This window comes from Sorex araneus, chromosome 3, assembly GCF_027595985.1.
Source record: "Sorex araneus isolate mSorAra2 chromosome 3, mSorAra2.pri, whole genome shotgun sequence".
NCBI classification, from domain to species: domain Eukaryota; kingdom Metazoa; phylum Chordata; class Mammalia; order Eulipotyphla; family Soricidae; genus Sorex; species Sorex araneus.
The window spans coordinates 89418553-89445980 of NC_073304.1; the positions used below are offsets into that span (position 1 = coordinate 89418553).

The 27428-nt window shown below is 38.3% G+C and overlaps 1 protein-coding gene across 2 annotated transcripts in view; it reads left to right on the plus strand.

The window, feature by feature from the left end:
- Positions 1–27428, plus strand: part of CTDSPL2 (CTD small phosphatase like 2) — a 77769-nt gene that overhangs the window by 27108 nt on the left and 23233 nt on the right. The window contains exons 2-9 of one of the 2 annotated variants that reach the window (XM_055132496.1): positions 3068–3277; positions 4627–4698; positions 7728–7866; positions 10724–10873; positions 18336–18551; positions 21792–21870; positions 22173–22284; positions 25917–26003. In XM_055132496.1, coding sequence (XP_054988471.1) covers positions 3092–3277; positions 4627–4698; positions 7728–7866; positions 10724–10873; positions 18336–18551; positions 21792–21870; positions 22173–22284; positions 25917–26003 — 1041 coding nt within the window. In that variant the 5' untranslated portion in view covers positions 3068–3091. The remainder of the gene's footprint in view (positions 1–3067; positions 3278–4626; positions 4699–7727; positions 7867–10723; positions 10874–18335; positions 18552–21791; positions 21871–22172; positions 22285–25916; positions 26004–27428) is intronic. The other variant, XM_004609623.3, reaches the window with a different exon arrangement.

Genomic DNA, 27428 nt, shown 5'->3' on the forward strand with positions numbered 1-27428 from the left:
GTGGATTAATGTACAGCAGGTAGGGCACTTGGTGTGCTTGCAGCCTATCTGGATTTGATCCTTGGCACATCATATGATCCCCTTAGCTGAGTTCTGCCAGAGATGATCCATTAGTGCAGAGCCAGAAGCAAACCCAAAACCAAATAAAACTTGATTTGATGCACACCTCGCAGTCCTTATGTAGGGCTTGGGGGGGATTTCTGTAGGGTTTGGCGGGGATAATATGCAGTCCTATGGTTAAAGAAACTTTGGTACATCTACACAATGGAATACTAAGCAGCTGTTAAGAGAGATGAAGTCATGAAATTTGCTTATAAATGGGTAGACATGGAGAGTTTCATGCTAAGTAAAATGAGTCAGAATGAGGGACAGACATAGAAGGATTGCACTCATTTGTGTAGTATAGAATAACATCACATGAGGCTGACACCCAAGGACCGTAGATACAAGGGCCAAGAGGATTGTTCCATAGCTGGAAGACTGTTTCATGAGTGGAGAAGAGAAGGCAGATGGAATAGAGAAGGGATCACTAAGACAATGATGGCTGGAGGAACCAGTTGGGATGGGAGATGCATGCCGAAAGTAGATAATAGAACAAACATGATGACTTCTCAGTGTTTGTGTTGCAAGCCATAATGCCCCAAAGTAGAGAGAGAGTATGGGGAATATAGTCTGCCATGGAGGCAGGGGGAGGGTGGGAAAGGGGGTATACCTGGGATATCGGTGGGGGGAATGTGCACTGGTGGAGGGATGGGTGTTTGATCATTGTGAGATTGTAACCCAAACATGAAAGCTTGTAACTATCTCATGGTGATTCAATAAATTTTTTTTTTTTAAATGCAGTCCTGGGGATTGAACTACAGTTGGATCTGGGCAACACAAGCACCTTACCCCTTGTACTCTCTTGGGACCAAAGTAAAGCTTTTTATACTTGCTAATTTGTCAGTGCAAATCCTACCTTCTGTCAAGGATATCTGCACTTTCTGTTAGCGTGCTTAAGTGGAATTAATTTTTTCTATGAATGCAATCACTGGTGTGAATAGCTTTATTCTCTAATATTTTGCCCTCTCTGATTCCTTTTTTGAGGGGGTAGAGGATGGGATGTGTTTGTGGGTAGGACGGGGATGGGAGTTAAACACAGGGCCTTCAGCACACGTAAGGTGTTGTGGCTACCCTGAGCTCTATCTCCAGTGTTCTTTTTTATTTTTGCTTTTATAACGGTTAGATGAATATATATTTTATCCAGGAAAACAAAATTATGTCCTGCATATTATTTTATCCAGAGAAAAGAATTATACCTGATAAACATTTCTTTTTGTGGAGAGTGGCCTCCCAGTCAGTACTCTGGCTCCCAGGCAATTCTCCCAACTAGACCAGAAGGTTGAATTTTGGAGCCTGACGATGTGGTGCTGTGGGGCCTGTGGTGCTCTGTCTTGATAATATTTTGGGCCTCCAGGATTAGACCTGGAGGTGTTAGTGATAGCAGATTAAGGGGCATATAGGGCATATAGGATTGTACACGTTAAGGCATGCTCCCTAAGCTCTGTACTTTCTTCCTGGCCCTGTTACTTAATTTGCTTGTTTGTGTGTACTGATTAGGGTATGTTTTTAACTACTTCTGTGTCTTTGGATCATTTTGTAGCCATCAATTTTTTTTTAATCCATAAAACAGTGAAGTTTTAAAGTAGAGTACCTCATTTTTTCCTTAATGTAGATTCAGTAATACTAGTGTTATTATTTGGGGTGGGGGGGTGTCACACCTGATGTTCAGGGCTGATCCTGGCTCTGTACTCAGCGACCACTATTTTAGGCTCTTCCCACTGGGCTATTTCTCTGTTCCTTTACTTTTGGGGGCAGCGGGACCAGTGTGGTGATGTTATATACCCGGAGGTGCTCAAGGATCACTCCAGGCAGAACTGTGGGACCATATGGGATGCAGGGGGTTGAATTGGGGTCAGCCACATGCAAGGCAAGAGCCCTACCTTCTGTACTATCCCTCTGGCCCCCATGATTTATTTAAAAAATTTCCTGCTTTTTTGTAATGCTGGGGAGTTACATAGGTTTGCAGTGCTCACTCGCTTTTGGGCACTTGTAGATTGTATTCGATCCTGGTGTTCATACTTACTTGGTTGCTGTGTATTAGATACTGCACACTTGGTTGTCCTAAGGATCACAAATGGCACTGCTACTGGGATAGTACTCTTTGTATATAAGGTATTGCTAGGGATCAAAACTCATCACTACATCATACCTGCTAGACAGACACTGCATCTGACCTAAATCTTTGCCCCTAAATTACTGTGTCATTGTTTATGGTAAGATTAAATCTCATAAAATGATCTAGCCTGTTTTTTTTTACCATTGTATTACTGTTGATTATTAGAATTATATTTTTGGAATTTATTCTTTCATTAATTTCTCCACTATATTGTGAGCTCTGGAAGCAAAAACTTCCCTGATTTTGTGTACTGTTTACTAAGTCCTTACCTGGCCCATTGCCTTGAATGTGGTTAGGTAGCTGGTAAATATTTGTGAATTAGTTAATGGAGATACAAATGAATAAATTTTATTGGCATGGGTGGGGGCAACAGTGTTGTGGAAAGAGTGCATACTCTCTGTTGTTACTCCTATTTTATTAGTTCATAGGATACAGTATTTATTTGTTTAGGCCTTCCTGTGGTACTTACGGCCTGGGCCTACTCCAGTAGTACTTAACCAACTGGATCTGGTCCAATGCTTGGGGCGTGATGATGCAGTGCCTCCAGGGCAACAGTGATGCTTGGGAAGCCACAGAGTGCCAAGAGTTAAACCCACATACCTTACAGATGCCCTCATGCCTATGTCTCCCTAGCTCTAGGATATAATAAATTGTAAGAAGTTGGTGGAAAAAATTACTTTGGGATATTTATAAAGTACTAAACTTAAAGCCTTTCACTCAAGATGTTTTTATATATATCAATTTCATAGAAAACTAAACTTTTTCCTTAATTAGATTTTTATTATGTAGGCTAAGTATATAGGGGTAGTGTGGTTTAATATTAATAATGTTTATTAATTTTTCTTACAGTTTTACATGTGGCACTCATAAAAGATGAGGCTGAGAACACGGAAAGCTTCTCAGCAATCCAATCAAGTCCAAACACAACGCACTGCCAGAGCAAAGAGGAAATATTCTGAGGCTGATGATAGCCTGCCCTCAGGAGGGAAAAAACCACCTAAGAATGAAACTGGCTTGTTGTCTTCAATTAAAAAATTCATTAAAGGAAGCACACCCAAGGTAATGGTTTTGCATTTACTTGTATTATTTAAAGTGAAGTTTCAGGTTTATTTCTTTCAGGACATAAAGATGAGAAATGTAATGTTGCTAGCATATACATTAAGAGCCACTTGCCGTACATGTGGCCACTCCAGGTTTAAACCCCAGCATACCATGTGATCCCAGGAACCTCACCAGGAGTAAGCCTGAGTACTGCTGCATATAGTCCAAAAACAAAAACAAAAAAAAAGTAATAACATACAAAAAAGTAATAACATACAAAATATTTAGTGACTATATAGTGGTATACTGTATGTTGTACTCAAATAATATGCTTAAAGTACTTCTGGGTATAGCTCAAAAACAAAAACAAAAAAAAAATAACAAAATATTTAGTGGCTATTCAAAAATATACTCTTTGTTTTACTTACATGATTCACTTAGACTTCTCTTTTTTTAAGCATTTCATTGGAATTAAAAGCCATTTCCTTATCCTTTTATTTAAGATGTCTTTTTTTTCCCCCTTCATTTGAAAGAAAAATTAGTTTCTTGTTATTTTATTGTCATTTAATTAGGGGAATGGTTTCTCATTCTGAGTTCTAACATTTGTAGAGTGAATGTATTTTATTGTAAAGAAAACAAAAGTTTATAAGGAGTAAATGCTGGTTAGTAGTGATATGTTCCAGATCATACTCTAAATCAACCTGAATTACCTTAGGGAAGTCATTTTAACCTCCTAAGTCTCAGGAAAATAATAATGTAAGCCTAATAGCCATCTGCTCACTTTATTTCAGAGTTGTTTTCATATTTGATGACTAATGTACAATAGTATTTCGAAACTTTTTAATGCACTCAATAAAGGGATGGTGTTAACATTTATTGTATATAAATCTTTTCATTGATTACTACTTTCGTGTACTTTCCTGGATTATATAAAATTTTTATTATAGTATCGGTATAATTGGGGTGAGTAAGTAGAAAAATTAATCAGTTATTGGTGACTTATTCATAGTGGTATATTTTGTTGTAATAAAACAGAATAAGCCATAGAGACAGTTCAGCTGTATCCTTCAGTTGATCCCTGACAGCCGAGCCTAGAGTAAGCTCTGAGCTCTCCTAGGTGTGGAGTATATTGGTTTTAAAGGCTGAAACCTGGTTGGCCACATATAAGGCAAATGCCCTGCCTGCTGTGTACTGTCACTCCAGCCCCACATACTTTTGTTCTCTTATTGTGGACTAGTGAAAAATACTACTTTAAAACAAAAACATAAACAAAAAAACTTTTAAAAAACCTACTTTATAAAAAACAATTTTTTTTTGGCTTTGGGGCCACACCCAGTGGTCTGACTTACTTCTGGCTCTGTGCTTAGGAATCACTCCTGGCAATGCTTGGGGTACCATCGGGGGTGCCAGGGATTGAACCCCAGTTGGCTGCGTGCAAGGTGAGCACCCTATCTGCTGTATTTTTACTCTTACCCCACGCACCTTTAATTTTCAGTGGAAAATCAAATTTATGTTGCTGAAATTAATTTGCTGGGGTTTTTGTTTTATGTATTTTTATTTTACTCTGATCATGAGAGTTTTTTTTTTTTTTTTGGTTTTTGGGTCACACCTGGCGATGCACAGGGGTTACTTCTGGCTCTGCACTCAGGAATTACTCCTGGCGGTGCTCAGGGGACCATATGGGATGTTGGGATTTGAACCCGGGTCGGCCACGTGCAAGGCAAACGCCCCACCCGCTATGCTATCACTCTAGCCCCTGATCATGAGAGTTTTGACTTAGAGGTAACTGTACTTCGAGGTTTGGGATGAGGATTATGCTAGTGTCATAAGACAAGTTAACAACCATTTTCTCTGGTTCTCTTTTCTGAAAATAGTTGTGCTGAATTTGTATTATTTTGCCCAGAAATGAATGGTTGAATTACTGAAGAATTCTATAGTAGGATTTCTGGGATGTGACTGGAACACACACATTTGTTTTTTATTTACTAATTATGTGGATCATTTCTGTTATTGTATCTTGTTAAATATTAAAATTGAGGAATTTCTAAATGTCTATTAATAATAATTCATCATGCTGGAGTGATAGAACAGCAGGTTGGGCGCTTGCCTTGTATGCAGCCAACCTGGGTTCAATCCCCAGCACTCCATATGGTCCCCTGAGCCTTCCAGGAGTGATCCTTCAGTGCAGAGCCAGGAGTAAGCCCTTATCACTGCCGGGTATGGTTCCCCCAAAAAACAAAAATAATAAACTCATGATGTAGTATGCAAGTATTTTATTTTCTAGAAACAATGAACATTGGTGAGTATAAAATTTACAATTTAGCAAATCTCTATAAGGTGGCTATTTTCTTAGAAGGTGGTTTGTTAGCTTTGAGGCCTATATTCCCATATACTTAAAAAAGATCAATGGGTGTTTTTTTTTTTTTTCTTTTTGGGTCACACTCAGCGATATTCAGGGGTTACTCCTGGCTCTGTACTCAGGAATTACTCCTGGCCAGGGAACAAACTTGGGTTGACTGCCCTACCTGTTGTACTATTACTCTCACCCCAAGTTTTCCCATAATTTTATAACATTGTGCACTATTTGGAAAATATTGATTCTTCAAGTTCTGCAGATTTTCCATGTGGCTACATTAACACTTTTTTTTTAGTGTTAAATAACATTTTCGAACATTCCTACTGTATCAATAGAACTGTCAGAAGCATTGGGAAGCTGTCAACTTCATGGTGGTAGAGCCAAGTTTCAAAAATTCCAATTGTTGCTTGGAAGCTCACATTTTGTCATTGACAACAAAAAGACTTTCATGAAGAGATAGCTTGACTTTTTTGTTTTCCAGAAATTACATATTTCAATAAAATCATTTTTTAGAGCGGGGGGATAGTTCAGAAAGCTGGAGTGCATTCCTGTGGTGCACAGAACCCCAAATTCAATTCACTGTACCCTTTGGCTTCCCTAGCACTGCCAGGCATTGTCCAGGTGATCCCCAGGATGCTCTAGAGGCCCATTTCTCAGTAAAACAACAAAAATAGGCTTCTATTGGGAAAAGTACACTACTTTAATTTACAGTTCAGTCATCTCATGCTTTGACTCAATTGTGGAAACAGTTATAAAGCAGAAGTGCTTTATGTATACTTTACATCTAGTCATAAAGAATATTAACATACCACATTTAAGGTTTGACGTTTAATTTACAGCTTTATGAAAATTTAATGCACAGCTATATTGTTAAGTAGAATGGGTTTCCTTCCCTGTATGACAAGAGCATGATGTTCTTCATTATTTTCACTATAACAATTAGGTGTCAGTAGTTATATCCACCTTTGCTTTTGCACAGTCAATATAGATATCCGTAAAAGGTTATTTTAGGATAAACGCTAATATGTGGGAATATTTACTCATCATTTATGTTTGTTACCATGAATTAATAGTAAAGTGGTTACTGATGATTAGTTGATGCCGCTGCCAAACAAATAAAAATTTCATAAAAATTCCCTTAGACTGTTCTCAGATAAGAGTGCAACTTAATCATAGAGTTGTTCTCTGTAAGAGTGCAGTGTAAATCTAGTTGTGTTATATTACATAAGAAACATGAAGTTAGTTTTTATGCAAAGATAAATAACTCTCATTTTCATTTAAAATTTGCAATTTTTTTTTCTGTTTTGGGATAATTGGGTAGAGTTCATCCTTTTGTGGGCCTCAGAATTCTATTAGCTTCTTTTTTCATTGGTGCAGCAATGTATTGAAAACACATGTTGCCTCCGGGACAGCAGGCAGGGCATTTGTCTTGTATGTGGCAGACCCAGGTTTGATCTTAGCACCTTGTATAGTCTCCAGAGTACTGCCAAGAGTGCTTCTATAGTGAAGAGCCAGAACTGAGCCCTGAAGAATGCTGGGTTTGGCCCTCAAACAACAAACAACAAAAATAACCAATGAAATTTTGTTTCTTACAATGATTGCTCAAGGAAATTGTTCTTCTGGATTATTGTGGAAATTCAGAACATATTTATGTAACTCAGAATTGATCAGAATGCTGGTGAAAGGGTCTTGTTTGTTTGGTTTGATTTTGGGGGCCACACCTGGATGCGTTCAGGACTTACTCCTGGGTTTGTATTTAGGGATCACTCCTGGTAGTGCTCAGGGGATAATACGGGGTGCCAGTGATTGAGCCCCAGTCAGCCACGTGCAAGGCAAGCACCTTACATACTGTACTGTCATTTCGGCCCTGGTAAAAGGGTCTGAATTGTAAAGCAGTAATAGTCACATAAGTGCACTATTGCATTTATACTCTTAGAACACTGTCAACATTTTCTGTGTAGTTTTTCTTGGATTTGAAAAGTACAAGTATGTGTATATATGTATATATATACATATATATACACACACGCATTATATTTTATTTTTTTAAAAAATAAAACCTATAAGGCAGATTTGCTGTTTAATGCATGGTTACTTTTCTTTTATTTTAAGGAAGAGAGAGAAAATCCTTCAAAACGGAGTAGAATTGAACGTGATATAGATAATAATTTGATCACATCAACACCAAGAGCAGGAGAAAAGCCTAACAAACAGATATCTCGAGTAAGGCGGAAAAGTCAAGTAAATGGAGGTTTGTTAATATTAAGATACTGTTTTACTAGATGTAAGCACAGTTTTTGTTTTAAAATTCTGCTTTGTATTTTGAGCAATTCCTGCTTAGTTTTGTTTTCTCCTTTCTATTAAATATGAGTAATGGAGTGTAATTAAAATTTACCTCCTAATGCATATCTACTTTGATGGGTTCAGTTGACAAGTAAAGCAAGTAAAGGCAGAGCAGCTAGCTTTATTCAGCATGAAATGTTTGAAAAATCTTATTTTTGCCTTTCATAAACTTTTTGAAAGTGATAATTATCTATATGCAAAAAATTTATTTCTGTGTCTGGCATTTAAGAGCTTAGAGGATCTGGGATTATTAAGGCTAGTGTTTCTAACTTAGGAGTGGTTTTGTTCCATAGGGGTACAATTTGTCAGTATCTGGAAACATATTTTAGTTACTGTGTCTGTGGAGTATTGTACTTAACAGGGAGAGGTCAAGAGACGTGCTGCTTAATATCCTACTATAATACACAGGGCATCCCCCTATAACAACGAGTAACGCATCCAGATGTCCATGGTATTGCTGCTGATGAAGTTCTGTTCAATAATTTGTCATAGTGTTCACTAAAGAGAGGTTCTTTTATGTCAAAAAGGAGAAAAACTAGGACAAATGATGAAGGCTTATGATGACAATATTGGAGGGCTTTCTTTTATTTAAGTTTATTTTAAGCACAGTACCTATCATTATCATCCTTCAGTGCGGTGATATGTCTCTGTTGTTTGATCATTGATCAAATTGATCATTAGGGAGAAAAGGGGTAAAAAACAAGTTAGAAGAGCTATAGCAAACAAAGAGCAATAGGAAAGAAATGTGGTAAGTGCCAAAGTACAGAGGTAGAGGCTCAAAGGATGAGTAATAAAAACATTTGTTTGAATTAAGTTTTCTCTGTAAAGACCAGGAAAAGTTTTTTTTTGGGGGGGGGGGGGTCACACCTGATGATGCACAGGGATTACTCCTAGCTTTGCACTCAGGAATTACTCCTGGTGGTGCTTGGGGGACCATATGGGTGCTGGGACTCGAACCTGGGTCTGCCGCATGCAAGGCAGACACCCTACCTGCTGTTAGTGATAGTTCACTCCAGTGCCCCCAGGGAAAAACTTGAGTAGGATGGGGATAGGTCGTTAGGATGGTATTGGAATCCAACTACTTACTCTGTAATTTTTGTGATTATTATTTACATATTCATGTGCTTCAGTTGTGCTGTTACCTCTATTTATTAAGAAATAGGCTTGGGGCTGGAGAGATAGAACAGCGGGTAGGGCATTTGCCTTGCACGCGGCCAACCCGGGTTCAAATCCCAGCATCCCATATGGTCCCCTGAGCACGGCCAGGGGTAATTCCTGAGTGCAGAGCCAGGAGTAACCCCTGTGCATTGCCAGGTGTGACCCAAAAAGCAAAAAAAAAAAAAAAATAGGCTTGATGGTACAGTAGGGCTTTTGCCTTGCTTCCAGTGGACTAGGTTCAATCTCTGGCACCCCATATAATCCCCAAAGCACCACCAGGAATGATTCGTGAATGCAGAGCAAGGAGTAAGAACAGAGTACCACCAGTTAGGCCCAGAATAACAAAAATGCTAAATAAGGGGCTTGAGGGGCACTGGTTTGCATGTGGTTGACCCAGGTTTGATCCCTGGTATAAGGTATTATGACTCACCAGGATTGAACCCTGAGTGCAGTCAGGTGTAAGCCTTGAGCACTCCTGGGTGTGGCCCAAAAATAAAACAGAGAGAGAGAGAGACACTTGAAGGTTAAGTCTTATTAATTAATCCACATTTCAAAAGGTAAACAAAATTCTATTTTTAAGCCATTAGTTATGTAAATTTCTCAGGTCTCATATATCTCCAGTCTCTGATAATAGCGCCCTTTTTTTGGTTTGTTTTGGTTTTGGGCCATACCCAACAAGACTCTTACACAGAGCTTACTTTTGGCTCTGTACTAAGGGTTCACTCCTGGTTGTACAAGGGAACCTTATGTGGTGCTGGGCATCAAATCCTGGTTGGTGGAATACAAGGCAAGTGACTTGCCCACTGTACTATCTCTAGCCCTAATAGTGCCCTTTTAAAAAAACAGAATAGGGCACTGAAAATCAAGATTTCCTAGGGACAGAGGTAATGCATATCAACATATTAGACAACTATGAAATCCTTTACAGAAACATTGCAAAAAACAAATTGAATCACCTTGAAAAAGTGCATTAAGTTTTTTTTTTCTTCTTTTTTTGGGTCACACCCAGTGATGCTCAGGGATTACTCCTGACTCTAGGGGGACCATCTGGGGTGCTAGGGATTGAACCCAGGTTGGCCGCATGCAAGGCAAACGCCCTACCTGGTGTATTATCGCTTTGGCCCCAGAAAAAATGCGTTAAGTTTTAGCATTTATAAAAGCATGAATAAGTTTATATGATTGTTGTAAAGGTAATTTTACTTTGAAGTGATTCACCACAAATATAAATCTTCTACTCTTATCACTTAAGATACATCCTCAACATCATATCCTGATTTCTTTGCTGGTGGGGGAACAATTTGGGGCTACATCTGGCACTGCTCAGGGGTTCCTCTGAGTTTTGCGCTCAGGGATCACTCCTGGCAGGCTCAGGAGACCACATGGGGTGCCAGGGATTGAACTGAGGTTGGTTTCGTGCAAGGCAAACGTCCAACCCACTATTATAGGTCCAGACCCTAAGATTTTTTAAAATATGGTTTCCTAGCATTAATGTTAATCTGTTTTTATTAAATATTTTAAAGTGAAATTTGTTTATAATGAATGGTTTAGAACATTTCTTAAAAACTATTTTCCTTTATTGTAACTTATTTCTTCTGTTTCTCTCTTAGAAGCCGGTAGCTATGAAATGACAAATCAACATGTAAAACAAAATGGAAAATTAGAAGATAACCCTTCTACTGGCAGTCCTCCAAGGACTACATTGTTGGGGACCATATTTTCTCCTGTCTTTAACTTTTTTTCACCAGCAAGTAAAAATGGTAGGTATAAAACATCTTAATTTGGGTTAAAAACAAATAGAATTTCTAGATTTTAAAAAGGATCAGTATGGACTGGAGTAATAGTACCAGCCGATAGGATGTTTGCTTTACACATAGCTCACCTGCGTTCAACCTGTCGAATCCTTTATGGTCCCTTTAGCCTTGCCAGTAGTGATTCCTGCACACAAAGTCAAGAGTAAGCCCTGAACACTGCTGGGAGTGGCCCAAAAGCAAAAAGGATCAGTATGATTTTGCGATCATATTTTGTCAGCATCATGTTTGTTTTCAGCCTCATTAAAAATATACAGCTCTGGGATCGAAGACATAGTTCAGTGGATTGAGCACATGGTTTGTATTTGAGAGGTCCAGATTTGATTTCTTGGCACCATATGATTCCCTGAATACCACAGGGAGTACTTCTAAGGACTAGGCTACGAGTAGCCTCTGAAAACTGAGTCTACTTTCCACCTCTCAAATGGCTTCAAAATTTCTTTTAGTGACTAATGAATATAGGTATGGTTAATTCCACTGAAGTAATGGTTTCTACTTTCTCAAAGTGCCTTCACTGTTAGCTCGGTGATTCACTTTGGTGTGTAGGAAAAGTTTTGTTTATTTTTTGGTCCACCCTCATGTGTGCTCAGGGCTTTCTGCTGATTGCATTTTGGGATCTTTTATGTAAGGTTTTTGGGACCATATGTAGTGCCTGGTCTCAAACCCAGGTCATTTGCATGCAACATGGACAGAGCCTTATCCAATGTACTGGTCAATATGACCCAGATTATTTTTTTCCTTATTGTAAGGACTTCTGTAGGCCTTAATGTATGAACAGAGGAGAATTCAGAAATATTTTTAATCTTTTTTTATTTTCATTTAGTTTGGGGTAGGGGTACAACTAGTAGTGCTAAGGGGCTATTTAGCTTTATGCTTGAGGGTTGCTCAAGCATAAAGCTAAAGGTTGCTCTCAGTGATGCTTAGGGTCCATGTGGTATTAGGATCAAATCTGGATCTTGCACATGCAAAGCATATGCTCAGCATTGTGTTTTCTCTCCTTGTCATAATTTTTGGGGTGGTTCAGGGGTGGGGGACACACCTTGCAGTGCTCAGGACTTCTAGCTCTGCACTCAGGAATTGCTCTTGGTGGTGTACAGGGCACCTTATGGGATGCTGGTGATTGAACCATATCATAAGCCACATGCAAGGCCAGTGCCCTACCCACTATCTCTAGTCCCTTCAGCCCATAATTTTAATAAAACAGAACTTGTTGAGTATTTTGTGAGCTAAAATTATTTTTTTAATATACCAGTTTATCTTCATTATCATTTGTTTGACTTTTTTCTCTGCAGGATCTGATGGTAGGGGTTAATCACTATTCACCCATGTTTCTTTAAGTAATACCTTTGAAGAAGATCAAAATTGACTTAATTTGGGGGGCTGAGGTGATAGTACAGTGGATAGAGCTCAAGCTTTGCATGCAATCTACTGGGACTTGATTCCCGGCACCCTGTATAGTCCCCCGAGCTCTCATGAGTGCAGAGCCAGGTGTGGCCTAAAAACAAAAACACCAAGATTGACAATTTTCTATGAATTTGGAGATGCTAGTGGGAGCCACTCTTGATACATTGTCAATGGGTTAGATGACTCAGTGCTACCAGGCCTTATAGTGTGACACTGCTTGAGCTCAGGTGCCATGGGGACCATGTGGTGCTGGGAATCAGACCTGGTGCCCTTTGTACTCCAAGGATGTACACTAACTCTTTAAGCCAAGTTTCAACTCTAAGATTTTTTAAATTTGTTTTGGGGCTACATCCTATGGTGCTCAGGCCTCACTATTTCTGGCTCTGCATTCAGGCATCATTCCTGAGGGGGCCTAGGGTGACTTTGTGGAGTGCGGGGATCAAACCCATGCCAGCCATGCAAGGCAAGCACCCTAATGCTATACTATCTCTACAGCCCCATCTGAGAATTTTAAGGGTCTCCCCTCCCCCCTCAATAAAACGGGGTGGTACAGAGAGGTAGTACAGCAGGTAAGGTTTCTGCTTTGCAGGCAGCCAATCCAAGCACTGCATATAGTCTTGGGCACTGCATATAGTCTCCTGAGCATCATCAGGGGTGAGTCCTGCGCACAGAGCCAGGGGTAAGTCCTAGGTGGTGCCAGGTATGGCTCCAGAAAGGAGAAGCACTGGATTTGAGGAATACTTAGGAAGGGATATGATTGAAGAGAAAAGAAATTGTAGAGCTAACCTAGTAAGATATTTGAATTGGCAAGTAATATGATCAAATGTATGTTTTAAAGATCTCTATTATGGTGTGTTGACTAAATTTAAGGAGGCTGGATACAAGGATGTCAATTTGTAGACTGTAGTTTAAGTGACACTTCCTGTCACCTTAATTGCGGTGATTGTGGTTTTAAGAGATAGAGAAGAGGGGCTAGGGAAATAGTACAGTACTATCCTTGTACACAGCCAACCGAGGTTTGATCCTGGCATCCCATATGGTCTCCTGAGCACACCAGGAGTAATTGCTGAGCTCAGAGCCAGGAGTAAGCCTTTAACATAGCCAGGTATGACCCACAACCCCCCACCCCCCAAAAAAATATATTGTAAGGTGGAACAGAAAGGAATCAGCAGATGTACATTACTGTTATGAACAGCCATTGGTATAAGCATGGAAGAAACTTGAGAGGCCCCAAAGTCTCAGGAATTTTCTTTCTTTTTCCTGAGCTGGGCAGCCCACACTTGGTAATAATGAGGGCTTACTCCTGGTTCTTCGCTCAGGGATCACTCCTGGCAGGCTTGGGAAACCATCTGGGGTGTTGGGGATTGTTGAACCCAGTTCTGCCATATGCAAGTCAAGTGCCCTACCCATTGCACTATCTCTTTGGTCCCTGGGATGGTTTGTATTTATGATATAAAGCTAGTTTTTTCCTTTGAATCCTCTTCCCCCCTTTTCTCCCTCTTATTGTTGTAAAGATTAGGAAATAATTACCTATGTTAACAGTGCTTCTATACATACTTATTGGTTGTAGTGTTTGGTGGGGTTGTTTGAAGACTTGGTTTTTTGCTTACATGCTTAGTTGAGATTCTTGCTGGGAGTCATGGTTTTAATTACAGGGCTTGCACATGTTGTGGTATGCTGGAGATCATACACTTTTGTGGCCTTGGGTGTCAGAAAATGGCCATGCCACTGGTATTATGTGGGACAGTGACAAGTATCATGCTTTTGGCCCACGCCTGTAAAGCAGGCTCTCAATCATTGAGTCATCTATTCCTGGACCCTGGGATAAGCTTTTTTTGGGAGGTAGGATTTTTGCCACACCCCCGGGAGTGCTCAGAGATCACTCCTGGCAGTGCCCAAGAACCATTCGTAGTGTTGTAGATTGAGTAAGGGTAGGCCACGTGCAAAACAAGACCTTTACTGTCTCTTCAGCCCTGTTAAGCTTTTTTTAAAATGTCAAATAAGGTAGGGCTAAAGAAAAGGGTTGAAATTTAGCATAAATAATGACTGATGAATAAATTTCTAAAGTCTACTGGTAGGGATGGGATCAAGAGAACAACTACAAGGATTAGAATTGAAATTTAGAGCTTTTGTGTTGTCTTTTTTTCTTTTGCTGCAAGAGAAATAGCTGTGAAGATATTTGCAGAAACAGATGCTTGGGTAAAAAAAGTGGATGTTACAGTATTTATAGTCCAAATGACAACTTAAAGAGAAATGGTGATGGTAAGAAAGTTCAGTCGGTGGGGGGGGCTGGAGTGATAGTATAATAGGTAGGGTACTTGACTTGTGCTCAACTGACCTGGGATCAGTCCCCTGCACCACACATGATTAACCTCCTCCAGGAAGGATCCCTGAGTGCAGAACTAGGAGCACATCCTGAGCACTGGCCGGGTGTGGCCCTAAAACAAAAAATGAATATTGGGGCTGTGGAGACTAGTACAGGGGATCCCTAGGCACTTGTCTTCAATACTACATATTGTCTCCTATAGAAGTCACTGTTAAGCACAGAGCCAGTAATAGCACCTGAGGACCACAGAAGGTACCCCCCAAAACAAAACAAAAAACTTTTACTGACTGACACCCAGTATTGAGTGGTAGACTATGTACCTTGGTAGACAATAGGATTTTCTTGGTTTATGACCATTTTATAATTGTATTGTTTTCTTCAGAAGCCTGGTTCTAGTGCTTGAGAAGCCTGTTAAATTGATTGCAGAAGGATTTTTGTGATGGATGACAATTGATATCAAGGGATCAAGGACATTGAGCCTACTGGCTTGAAACTGGTGTAAGTCAGTATTTCTCAACCAGGGATTATATGGCCGCATTATGGGCCCCAAGGCAGTTACTACTTGAGACTTGTTGGAAGTTGTGTGATCAAGGACCACAACATGAAACTTGGGGATTAGGAAGTCAAGTAGTAGAACAGGGGGCCCACAGGAAGGAAACAGATTCAGAAGGGAGCCAAGATTGGAAGGGGGCCACATTCAGAAAAAGGTTGAGAAGCACTGGTTTAAGTGATAACAGTAAGAATTCTTTGTTTGCATTTTCGGGCTATACCCAGAAGTGTTTGGAGTTGCTCCTGGTAGTCCCAGAGATCTCACCTAGGTGTTCTGCATGCAAAGCATGCACACTTAGCTCTTTGAGCTATCTCCCTGGCTCTACTTTATGAATTAACCATCTGAGGAGTGGCTGGGGAAGAAATCATCTAGGAATTTGAATGTAAGAGACTAATCTATATTAACATGAGATAGATAAGATGAGGGACCAGTGATAGAACTAGGGTAAGACACCAACCTTGCATGCAACTGACTTCTGTTTGGTCCCCAGCATCATATATGATCCCCTGAGCACAGAACCAGGAGTAGCCCCTGAGCACCATCAGGTAAAGGTGAACAGTTTTATAGTGTTAATGTACAGATTGTGGCATGGCAATAACTGCTTAAAGAGCAGTAGGTATGAAGGTGGTGCTGAGGATGGTAAGGCTTTGAAGGTTACTCATTGGATGAGTCAGTCACATCTGTAATATCAGCTAGACTGGGGTTTAATAGAGCAGTAAAATAGTCGATGTTGAACTCCTTTTTGATTTACAGGATTCTAGCAGTGAGGTTAGATGATAGCAGTAGATATAAGCGAAGAATTACATAGCCGGGTGAAATCAAAGGAGCAGGAATTTTGTTTGTTTGTTTAGTTTTGGGCCACACTTAGCAATGCTCAGGAGTTACTCTTGGCCCTGCACTCAGGAATTACTCCTGACAGTGCTTAGGGGACCAAATGGAATGCTGGGATCAAACCAGTTGACTGTGTACAAGGCAAGCTCTCTACCCACTATACAACTATCTCTCCAGCCCCAAAGGAGCGGGAATTAGTGGAAAACCAATAGTCATAGCAGTGAAGAGAAATTCTGATTCAGTATAAAGTATGGGAGAGCTTTGAGAAAAGGGTTTCAGGAAGTGTTTTTTGGAGGGAATTTTGATTCCACAACCAGTGGTGCTTAGGGGCTACTCGTAGTTCTTTGTTCAGCAGTCACTCCTGATGGTGCTTGGAGAATATACACGGTACTGGGAAACAAACTGAGGTTTTGCGTTCAAGGCAAATGCCTTTACCCTTAATCTCTCCAGCTCAGGAAAAGATTTCTTTTGGAAAGACAATAAAATTTAAAGGATTTGGGAGAAGAGGAATGGTCAGACATAGTTAAGAACATTAGAGGTTGGTTTTCTAGTTTAAAATGACATTTGTGGGGCTAGAAAAATGATACAGGAGGTAAGGCAATTACTTTGCATGTAGCTGTGCTTGCTACAACCCTAATTCAAATCTCCAGCACCACGTATAGTCCTCTGAGCACAGAACCGGGAATAGCTTGTGAGCACCTAAATGACTTGTGATGTAACCTAAAATCTTAATAAATAGTAATTCTTTTAATGACATTTATAGGAGTTGTAACAGTCCTGCAAATGGGAAACAGGCGAATAAAAGTACAGATAGGAAAAATTAATTCCATATGAAAGAAGTGTTGAGGAACAGGGTTGTCTAGTTATGATTTGATACAATGGGGAGACAAACTTTAACCTTCAGTTGCTACTGAGATGAAATTTTGTTGAGGTATCGTTTCATGTCACTGAATAAAAAAGATTCTCATGAGGAGAGCTATTAACCCATACTTAAAGAACTTCATATATTAAAAATAAAAACTCGTATGGAGAGGCTGGCCAGGGATAGTACAAGGATAAAGGCAATGTCTTGTATGTGGCCAGCTCCATTGTGATCCCTAGTAATGCATAATCAGTGGGCCCTTGAATACCGCCAGAAATAAGCCCTGAGCATCACCAGATTTGGCTCAAACCCCTTTTCCTGGAAATTTAACACAGTGGATTTATACACAACCTTGCATGGGGCCAAGCCTGGGGTTCGATCCCCCAGACCAGGTTTTCTGAACAGTCAGGAGTGGTTCCAATTTTTTTTTTTAAATTAGACTCCCAAGCTGTTTGGAGATAATAAATACATATAGGCACACCTGAGAGATAGTGCAGATTTAGTTTCAGAATGCTGCATAAAACAAAAGGTATAATAATAAGACAAATAGCACATTTAATTTCCCTAGTGCATATAAAATGTTTATACTACACTGTAGTCTATTAAGTGTACAGTAGCATGTTTAAAGTCATGTTTAAAAAGTTTTTGTTTGTTTGGGGTCTATACCCACTGGCAGTGCTTAGGGTTTACTCTTGGCTCTGTGCTCAAGGATCACTTTGGTAGTTTGAGGGGACTACGTGGAGTGCTGTGAACCCTGGTCGGCCGCATGCAAGGCAAGCTCACTACTTACACTGTATGTCCAGCATAACTCTTGTTTAACTATAAATGAATGTGTCTAAAAAGGCTTAAAGATAGGCTGGAGTGATAGGGTACTTGCCTTGCATCTGGCTGATGTGGGTTCAGTTCCCCAGTACCTCGTATGATCCTCTAAGCCCTGCCCAGGAGTGATCCCTGAGTGCAGAGCTAGAAATAAGCCCTGAGTACCGCCAAGTATGGGTCCTGGAAAAAGAAAAATAGAAAAACTTGTTCACAAATATTGCTGTAGTTTTAATCTAAAAGTCTATTTATAATTGTTTGAAATGTCAGGAAATGACCTCACAAGACAACGGTATTCTCAGCTTGTTTCTGTTGCAGTTGTTCTTAATACCTAACTAGTTACTTTTAATTTTTACTTTTAGACTTTTTACACTAAATTTAAGGTACATTTGTTGATTTGGTGATATATCTTACAATATGATTGTCCTTATAGTATGATTAGCATCTCATTTATTGGTTGAAATAATAAAGTGCTAGTCTCTTAGCAAGTTTTATGATTATAATAGTTTACAATTTAATGTTTACTTATTAGAAATTTTTATCCTTAAATAGCATCTCTCTGATCCTTCCATCCTCTGTGAGTTTTTTAAATGATTGTGAATATACTAAATCATGATTTCAGGAACATCAGGATCTGATTCCCCAGGACAGGCTGTGGAGGCTGAAGAAATAGTGAAACAACTTGATATGGAACAGGTGGATGAGATCACTACCAGTACCACTACATCAACTAATGGAGCAGCTTACTCAAATCAAGCAGTTCAAGTGAGATCATCTATAAATAATGGTTTAGAAGAAACAGAAGAAACAGTTAATCGTGATATCCCACCCCTTACAGGTGAAGAAAATTCTTTTCTTATGCAACTTTATAAATATTTTACTAAAACACAGTATTTTATATATCTTTTCTTAAATAGGCAGGTGGAATGCATAAAAATTTCTTTAAAGAAATTGAAAATAAAATCTCAGTCTAGTTACTTATGGTTTGGCAGGGCTACACCCTGCTGTGCTCAGGACTTAACTCATGGTTCTGTATTCATGGATCTTTCCTGCTGGTGCTCAGGTGACCAAGATCATATGTAGTGCTGGGGATTGAACTGGGATTAGCCATATGCAAGACATGAACCTTAACTTCTGTATCATTTTTTTGGCCCTTGAAATTGAATTTTTAGTACTCTTAGTCTTTTTATAGAAGTTTAATTGTGCCTGTCTTTCTTAGTAATTGAAAGGTCTGAGGTCCCTACTTGGAGTAAGTTTTCATTCAGATTTGTTTTAGATGACCACTCCAATCTAACCCAACATAATTGTTGGATTCCAGAGCCAGTTGTCATGGAAATATGCAAACATATGTGATTAAAATTTATTACCTCTGAAGATGAAATTGTCTTCTGTCATGCTTAAAATTTTATTTTATTTTTTTTGCTTTTTTGGGTCATACCTTGCAATGTACAGGGGTTACTCCTGGTTCTGCACTCAGGAATTACTCCTGGCGGTGCTCCGGGGACCATATGGGATGCTGGGATTCGAACCCGGGTTGGCCTCGTGCAAGGCAAATGCCCTACCCTCTGTGCTATCACTCCAGCCCCATCATGCTTAACATTTTTTAAGAAAAGTATAAATAATGCTGAGGACATGCATCTTTCCCACCTTCAGTCTAGGGAAAACAATTTTTAAAAAATTTTAAGAAATTTTTTAAACAAAAAATTTATTGCGGGAACATGTATTTAAGGAAGCCTAGAATGATATTTGTACAGATGTCCCTGGCTTATTATAAGTTTAAGTATTGAAAAACCCATTTTAAATGAAAATGTCTTAATGAAAATGCATCTACTCTACCTATAGTATTATAGTTTAACCTAGCTTATTGTAAGTGTGCTAAAAAAACATAACCCTCTATGCACAGTAGAGTATCATTTGTTTACATCTATGATTACTTGCTGACTAGGAACTAGAGCTCACACCGTCGCCCAGCATCCCCAGGGAGTATTCTACCATATAGCACTAGCCCAGGATAAGATAAAATTTCTAAGTATAGTTTCTGTTGAATATTTATCACTTACCGATTTTGTAAAGTTAAAAGAGAATCTTTCTGTTTAGTGGCCACTCCTGGTAGACTTGGGGTCCATATGGGATTGAACCTGGGTTATGATAAGCCATGTAGTGATCTAATTTGGGTTGGCCACATGCAAGGCAAGCAATCTGCCTGCTCAGGCTCCTTAAAAAGATAATCTTAAATTGAACTACTTTAGGTCTAGGACCATCTGTATTGGTTGAGAAGTATAGTTTGATATGTCACTGTCTGTCAAGTCATCCCATTGCTCATCAATTTACTTGAGCGGGCACCAGTATTGTCTCCATTGTGAGATTTGTTACTGTGTTTGGCATATCGAATACACCACGGGTAGCTTGCCAGGCTCTGCTGTGCGGGCGAGATACTCTGAGTAGCTTGCCTGGCTCTCTGTGAGGGATGGAGGAATTGAACGTGGGCCGAGTACAAGGCAAACACCCTACCTGCTGTGTTAAGAATAATGCTCTCTGTATTATGAAGGGGAAGCTTAAAAATAATTTACTGAAACTGCAGATAATAGGTTTTTTTGGGGGAAGGTTTGTGTGACCACCTGGCAGTGCTTGGGACCATGTGCCAGAGATTGAACTGGGACCTCCAACCTGCAAAGTGTGTGTTTATCCCTTTGAGTTTTCACTGGCACAGGAAAACATTTAAAGAAATTGTTTATAAAATTCTGAAATTTCTCTACCCTAAGATACCAATATGAATAAATTTCTTTTTAAATTGTCAAATAAAAAGTGGGTCTTGAACATAATATCTGTAATGTTAAAATACCTATAATGTTGTTATTCTAATTTAAGGATATTATTGGACCTCATAAGTAAATCAACCTGACTTATAGTTCATTCTCAGTTGAATAAAATTTGTAAATGAACCTTTGTTGACCTATCATTTTATTATGATTACTTTGACCAGTGTTCCAGTTTAGAGAATAGTATAAAGTATAGGGTTTTTTCACTGAGGTTTGTTGGTTTTTTTTTTTCTTTCTTTCTTTTTGGGCCACACCCAGCGATGCTCAGGGGTTACTCCTGGCTTTGCACTCAGGAATTGCACCTGGCAGTGCTGTGGGGACCATATGGGATCCTGGGAATCCAACCTGGGTCAGCCGCGTGCAAGGCAAACACCTAACCCGCTGTGCTATCGCTCCAGCCCCTGTTCTATATTTTTGTGCAGTGTAAATCTTAGTGTTTTGGTGGGGGTATGTGGGGGGTTGGAGGTAATTAGAAAGATAGAGAAGGTGCGTTTAGAGGGCAAAAATAATATTTACTCTTGTTGCCTCATTCATTTATTCCTTTTTAATTGGTAATGGGTACTATTTGTAAAGATTAATGAGGTCCATTCCTAGGCCTTCAGGAGCTTATGGTCTTAATGATGAACCAAGTGTATACTAAAATTACAGTACACGGTGGTGAGTGCTATTAGAAATGACATTAGGTAGGTTGTTTGTCTTGCATATGACCAGCCTGGGTTTGATCCTAGGCAAACCCATATGGTCCCCAAACTCCACTAGGAGTGACATATGAAGACAGAGCCCTGAACACAGAATCACAGACAGGTGTGTCCCCACCCTCACTTATCCCCCCCAAAAAATAAGAGTGAACAAAATGTCATGAAATAACACATTGGAATCAGGCTAGGAGAGTCATGAAAGATGGATAGAAGTAAAATTTTTACTGGTTTTAAAAGGTATGACGGGGCTAGGGCGATAGTAAAGCTGGTAGGGTGCTTGCCTTGTATGCAGCTGACGTGGGTTCGATCATCCAAAAATCATATGGCCCCCTAAGCACCACCAGGTGTGACCCAAAAACTTTAAAATAAAAAGGGTATGAACTCAAAAGTATCACCTTTTTTAGTTTAAAGACTTTTGCTAAAGAGAACATGCAGATTGGAGAGTGATTATCATTTATTTTAAGAGGCCAGGATGGATACTTGAGTGCAGAGTCAGAAGTAAGCACTGAGCACTGCCAACCAAACAGAAAAGTAACACTATTTTTCAATTGTATTAACTAGCACCAGTAACTCCAGACAGTGGTTATTCATCAGCTCATGCAGAGGCCACCTATGAAGAAGACTGGGAAGTATTTGACCCGTGAGTTTTTTGTTTTCTTTTTTGTTTTCATCTAGAAGCAAAATGAAAAGTACACATAGGTGGGTGGCAGAACTGGTATATGGCAAAATTATGTGGTTAGTAGGTGTAGGTATAGGTATAGGTTGAAATATACCCGAATTAACTGAAAAACTAATTTGTATGTTTTGTTTTATTTACATGTTTTATGAGTTTGGCTTATCTGGGTTAAATAGGCATTATTTTAAGATTTAGATATAAACAAACTTTATTAGCATAGATTTATAATTGTAAAAAGTTGAATTTTCTTAAAATTTGATTTATAGCTATTATTTCATCAAACATGTTCCACCACTCACAGAAGAACAACTAAATAGGAAACCTGCTCTTCCATTGAAAACAAGAAGCACACCAGAATTCTCTCTAGTTTTAGATCTGGTAAGTATAATAACTATAGAGGTAGGGAAAATTAAAGTGTTACATTCTTTAATTTTAAAAAAAGTAGTACAAAATATCCAATAGAATTCAAACTGAATAAAGTCTTACACATTGCTATAATTTCTTAGTATTTCTGAATTTTTTTAACAATGATATTTTAGTGAATGGGCCCTTAGTTCAGTTTGGTATCACTTATCTTTTAAAATTAAGTTACTCGTATTTTCGTATTGACATCTTTCATTCTCTTTAGACTTTCATGATTTTTATTTTTTATTATTCAATAAATTCTAAATTCATTTATTGACTGTATTTCACCCTTTTTGTGGTCAGTTTCTGTTATCTCAGAGGACCAAATAAAATCCGGATCTTGTTGAGTTTATCTTATGCAAGACCATATTTCTTTTCTTATTCTCATTTTTGTGTATTATCTTACACCATTACTTCATTACACCTCTCACAGCATGATCTTGTTGTTCTTACTAATAAAATTTTAATGATGCCTCTCAGTACCATTTGAAAAATTTATATTTTAGAGTAATAGGAGAGTTCTGAAACTGAATATTTCCTATTTTCTGCTGATCATTTGATCACTGTCACTGTCATCCCGTTGCTCACCAATTTGTTCGAGCAGGCACCAGTAACGTCTCTCATTGAGAGACTTATTGTTACTGTTTTTGGCATATCCAATACGCACGGATAGCTTGCCAGGCTCTGCCCGGCGGGCTCGATACTCTCGGTAGCTTGCCAGGCTCTCCGAGAGGGGCGGAGGAATAGAACTCAGGTCGGCCGTGTGAAAGGTGAATGCCCAACCGCTGTGTTATCGCTCCAGCCCATTTTCTGCTGATAACTAAATTTAATATATGATCAGAACATTTACCACCTACCTAAAAGATTTCTTAGTATTAACAAATATGCATTAATAATATTGGAAATTATTTTTTTAATTATTTGTCACACAGGTAGTTTACAATTGGAGGCAGTGGTTTAGTAAAATAAGAATTTTACTTTGGAAGAAAAATATATTATTTTAAATCTTAAACTGGCTGTGTAGTCTTGAAGAGTTCTTTGCTTTTGCCTAGCCAAAGACATGTAAGAAACTTACCCAGAAATCCTAGTATAAGGTTAAGTAGAAAGAAAAAGGAAAAAAATGAGAAACTTGTTATGATTCTGATTTCATTTGCAAGTTCGTAGAAAAAAACTGAAAAAAAATTAATTTTGCTGGATTTTTATATTAGGAGTTGGTATGGTTTACTAGTTAACATTAGTTTGCCCATATAATTTTTAATTCTAGGTGAAAGTAAATAGCAAAGTAAAGATTTTTCAATAGTATTGATTGAGCATGACTTAGTAATTTTATGAAATAAAGAAAAATGAAAAGTATTTAGATAAGCTCTTGAATGAAGACTTATTCAGTTGCAGGAAAGAGAATACCTTTTTTAAAAAAAAAATGCTAAAAGAGTATCTTAAATTGTAGTTTTATATGCATTAAAAAAATGAGGCACATCTAGAGTATTTTTTGCTCTTTGCCTGCCCGGAGTTTAACTTTAGGTTAAAAGAAACACTCCAGCTAATAAGATGTGGAGTCACAAGGTATGAATATTTGTGTTTCATTTTAATTCTAAATGCATTGAAAACTTTGGGGGATTAGTTCTTAAAACGTTCTACAAATGGAAATCCTGTTTTTTGTGAGTTTGTATTTTTTTAAGCACAGAATTTGAACAATAAAGATATTTGCGCATACATTAGATTGGATGAGTTTTAACTTCCTTTTTTAATTTATTTTTTAATTTTTAATTTTTTAAAATTTATTCTTTTATTGAATCACCATGTGGAAAGTTACAAAGCTTTCAGGTTTAAGTCTCAGTTATACAATGCTCGAACACCCATCCCTTCACCAGTACACATATTCCACCACCAAGAATCACAGTATAGCTGGAGCAATAGCACAGCGGTTCGGGCGTTTGCCTTGCACGTGGCCGACCTGGGTTCGATTCCCAGCATCACATATGGTCCCCTGAGCACCGCCAGGAGTGATTCCTGAGTGCAGAGCCAGGAGCAAAACCTGTGCATCACCAGGTGTGATCCAAAAAGAAAAAAAAAGAAAAGAATCACAGTATATCTCCCCCCAACCTTCCCAGCCCCCCCCGCCCCCCCCCCCCGCCTGTGTAACTGGTAGATTTCACTTCACTTTCACTTTACTTTGGTTACATTCAATATTTCAACAAAAAACTCACTATTATTTTAACTTCCTATCTTAATGAGAAATAGGTTTTGGTAATCAGATCACAAAGCATAATTGACAGCTATTTTTAACAATTTTTATGTCTATTAAGCTTACAAACTAAAACATCCATTTTTTAAAGTAAAGTTCTTTATGAAATATTTTAGAATCATGAACTATAAATACAATGTATTTTTAGAATTATGTTCTTTGTTATCTATTTTCAAATTAAGTATATTATGGTTTACTTACTAAAAGTTGGAAACAGTAATATTTAATTCTCAAGCTTGAGTATACATCCAAAATAACTTGAAGAACATAAAAATATACTTTTCTGGGACTGGAGAGGTAAATTGTACAAGGACCTTTCTGCCTTGCATGTGGCCAACCTCGGTTCAGTTCTGGGCACCACATCCTCTGGGCTTTTACTTTGAATTATGGGTCCAATTTGCCTAGTATTGCTGGAAAAGGCCCCAATGTCTCCCGAGTACCTTGCTCTTCCTAAGAGCCCCCTTCAAAAATCTGTTTATTGAGCTCCATTCTACCCTTGCTGAATTTCTGAATTATGAGAAATGGATCTAGAAAATTTGCATTTCTAAATAGTTTCCAGATAATACTAAAGCTGCTTGCGGATCCAGGAACCATACCTGAGAATCACTGATTTTTAAAGTTCTGTTCCTGGGGCTGGAGAGATAGTACAGCTGGTAAGGTGTTGGCCTTGTATATGGCCACCCCGGGTTTGATCCTGGCATCCCATATGGTCCCCTGAGCACCACCAGGAGTGATTCCTGAGTGCAGAGCAAGGAATAACTCCTAAGCATCACTGGGTATGCCCTCATAACAGTAACCACAAACATTTTATTAAGATTCTGTTCCTGGGCTAGTATATTATAGGGATAAAGGTGCTTGCCTTGCATGCATCTGACCCAGGTTCAAACCCTGGCACTGCATATAGTCCCAAGCACTGTCAGGAGTGATTCCTAAGCAGTGAGCCAGGTGTAAGACAAGAGTATAGCCGGGTATGACTTGAAAACAAAAGTCAACAAAACAAAAAATATTCTGTCCCAAGCCAAGGGAGATAGCCTAAAGGGCTATGTGCATTCTTTAATGTTTTGAACCACTTTAGATTCCTGACATCACAGTCTCCTGAGTTCTGCCCTGATGACCCCCGAGCACTGAGCTGAAAATAACTGCTGAGTACTACCAGAGTAATGCTTATACTTTCACCCTTTTATACCTTCCCCCCAAATTCTAACCCAGGTTGCTATTCCATATATAGTAATGTAATGTAAACCTAAAATTCCACATAGAATGGATACTTTAATATGTTTGTAGTGATCATGCATTCATGTTATCATTGAAAATTTCTTTTAATATCTTGGTTCATTCAGTTTGTGCTTTTTATTTTAAGGATGAAACACTAGTACACTGTAGTCTAAATGAGCTAGAAGATGCAGCACTTACTTTTCCAGTTCTTTTCCAAGATGTCATTTATCAGGTAATTAAAATTTTTTTAACTTGCTTTTTGACCTCTCAGTTAATATTCTTTGAATTATGAGAACTCCTTTGAAATTTTCATTTTATTGGTGTAATGTGCTTATTCTATTGGGTTTTATCAATTACTTGATTTATTAACACAAAGTAGCATCATGCTAAATGATTAATTGCATAAAACAATATTAATTTGTTAACCGAAATTTGTGAACTTTTTAATCCAGTGATCTCTCTTAGTTTCATGATCTGTTTGCCAGCAGGTGGAGGCAGAAGCACTGATATCATAGATCCCCAAGAAGAATTTGCCAGGTTAATTCCTGGTTTTCCTTTCCTCCTTCCCTGACTTACAATTAATATAAAGAAAACTGATTCCTTGTTGGTCACTTTTATTTCTTCTTGTGATCTGTAGATTGAAGTTTGATTGAAGTTAATTAAAAAATTTCAGGATATTCTTCTAGTCATACTTTATTTAAGTTTTGGTCTAAGTATTTTTTTCCTCATCTGTCTTGATGAGCAATGATGCAAATATCATTTACATTTCACTGTGATCTGTCTTGTTCATGGTTTTTACTTTGAGGTTTTCCTATCAAAAAAATTAATTTCATATTTAAATTTCAAAGTATTTGTGGTGGTGGGTGTTACTGAATTGACATTATCTTCATACATATGAGTTATTGAAGGATTGGGGAGGGGTTAAACTTTTGTTATGAGGAAGTTAATTTACTAAATTTACTAAAGGAACATTTACCAGGTGTGTGATGAATTGGTATTCGTGGTTGTTTATGTGCTGTTACTAGGCATGTAGAATGTGGGAGTAGTTTTCTTGGCAGATGGTACTATCTCAGAAATAATAAAATGTCAGCTTAATAGAAATTTGTGAGTTGGGGGGTGTATTTACCTTTTATCTTGAAATGAATCACAAAAGGATTTATTTCGGCAGTATTGATAGTTCTTATTTAATCTAGATTGGCACTAAAGTTTCAATAATGTTTGAGCACTATATTTTTAAATATTTTCTGTAAACGATTAGGATTAGCAAAATATACATGAAAATAAGAAATTTGAAGAATTTTATATACTTTTAAACTGTTGGCTTTTTGTCAAGTGGCTTCTTAGACTTTTAAGGATACGAATTTGTGGCAAAGAGAATAGCAAAATCTTAGTACAATTGTAGCTTAATAACTTTATTTTCTGCAAAAAAATGGCTTTCTGGTTTTAAGTTTGGGAAAAATTGTTTTTGAAAATATTTTGAGGTGACTTAGATGGTTTTGGTTTGTCTGTAATTTTTAGAGTGAGACAAGAAACTTGGAAAATAGATGAAGTTGGTTCCTTTTGTGAGCATTTGCTTTCAGTGTGATGATAAAATTGATATTTTCTTACTCCTTCCATCACTTCTACTTTAATTATCTTCTTTATAAAGTTTATGTTT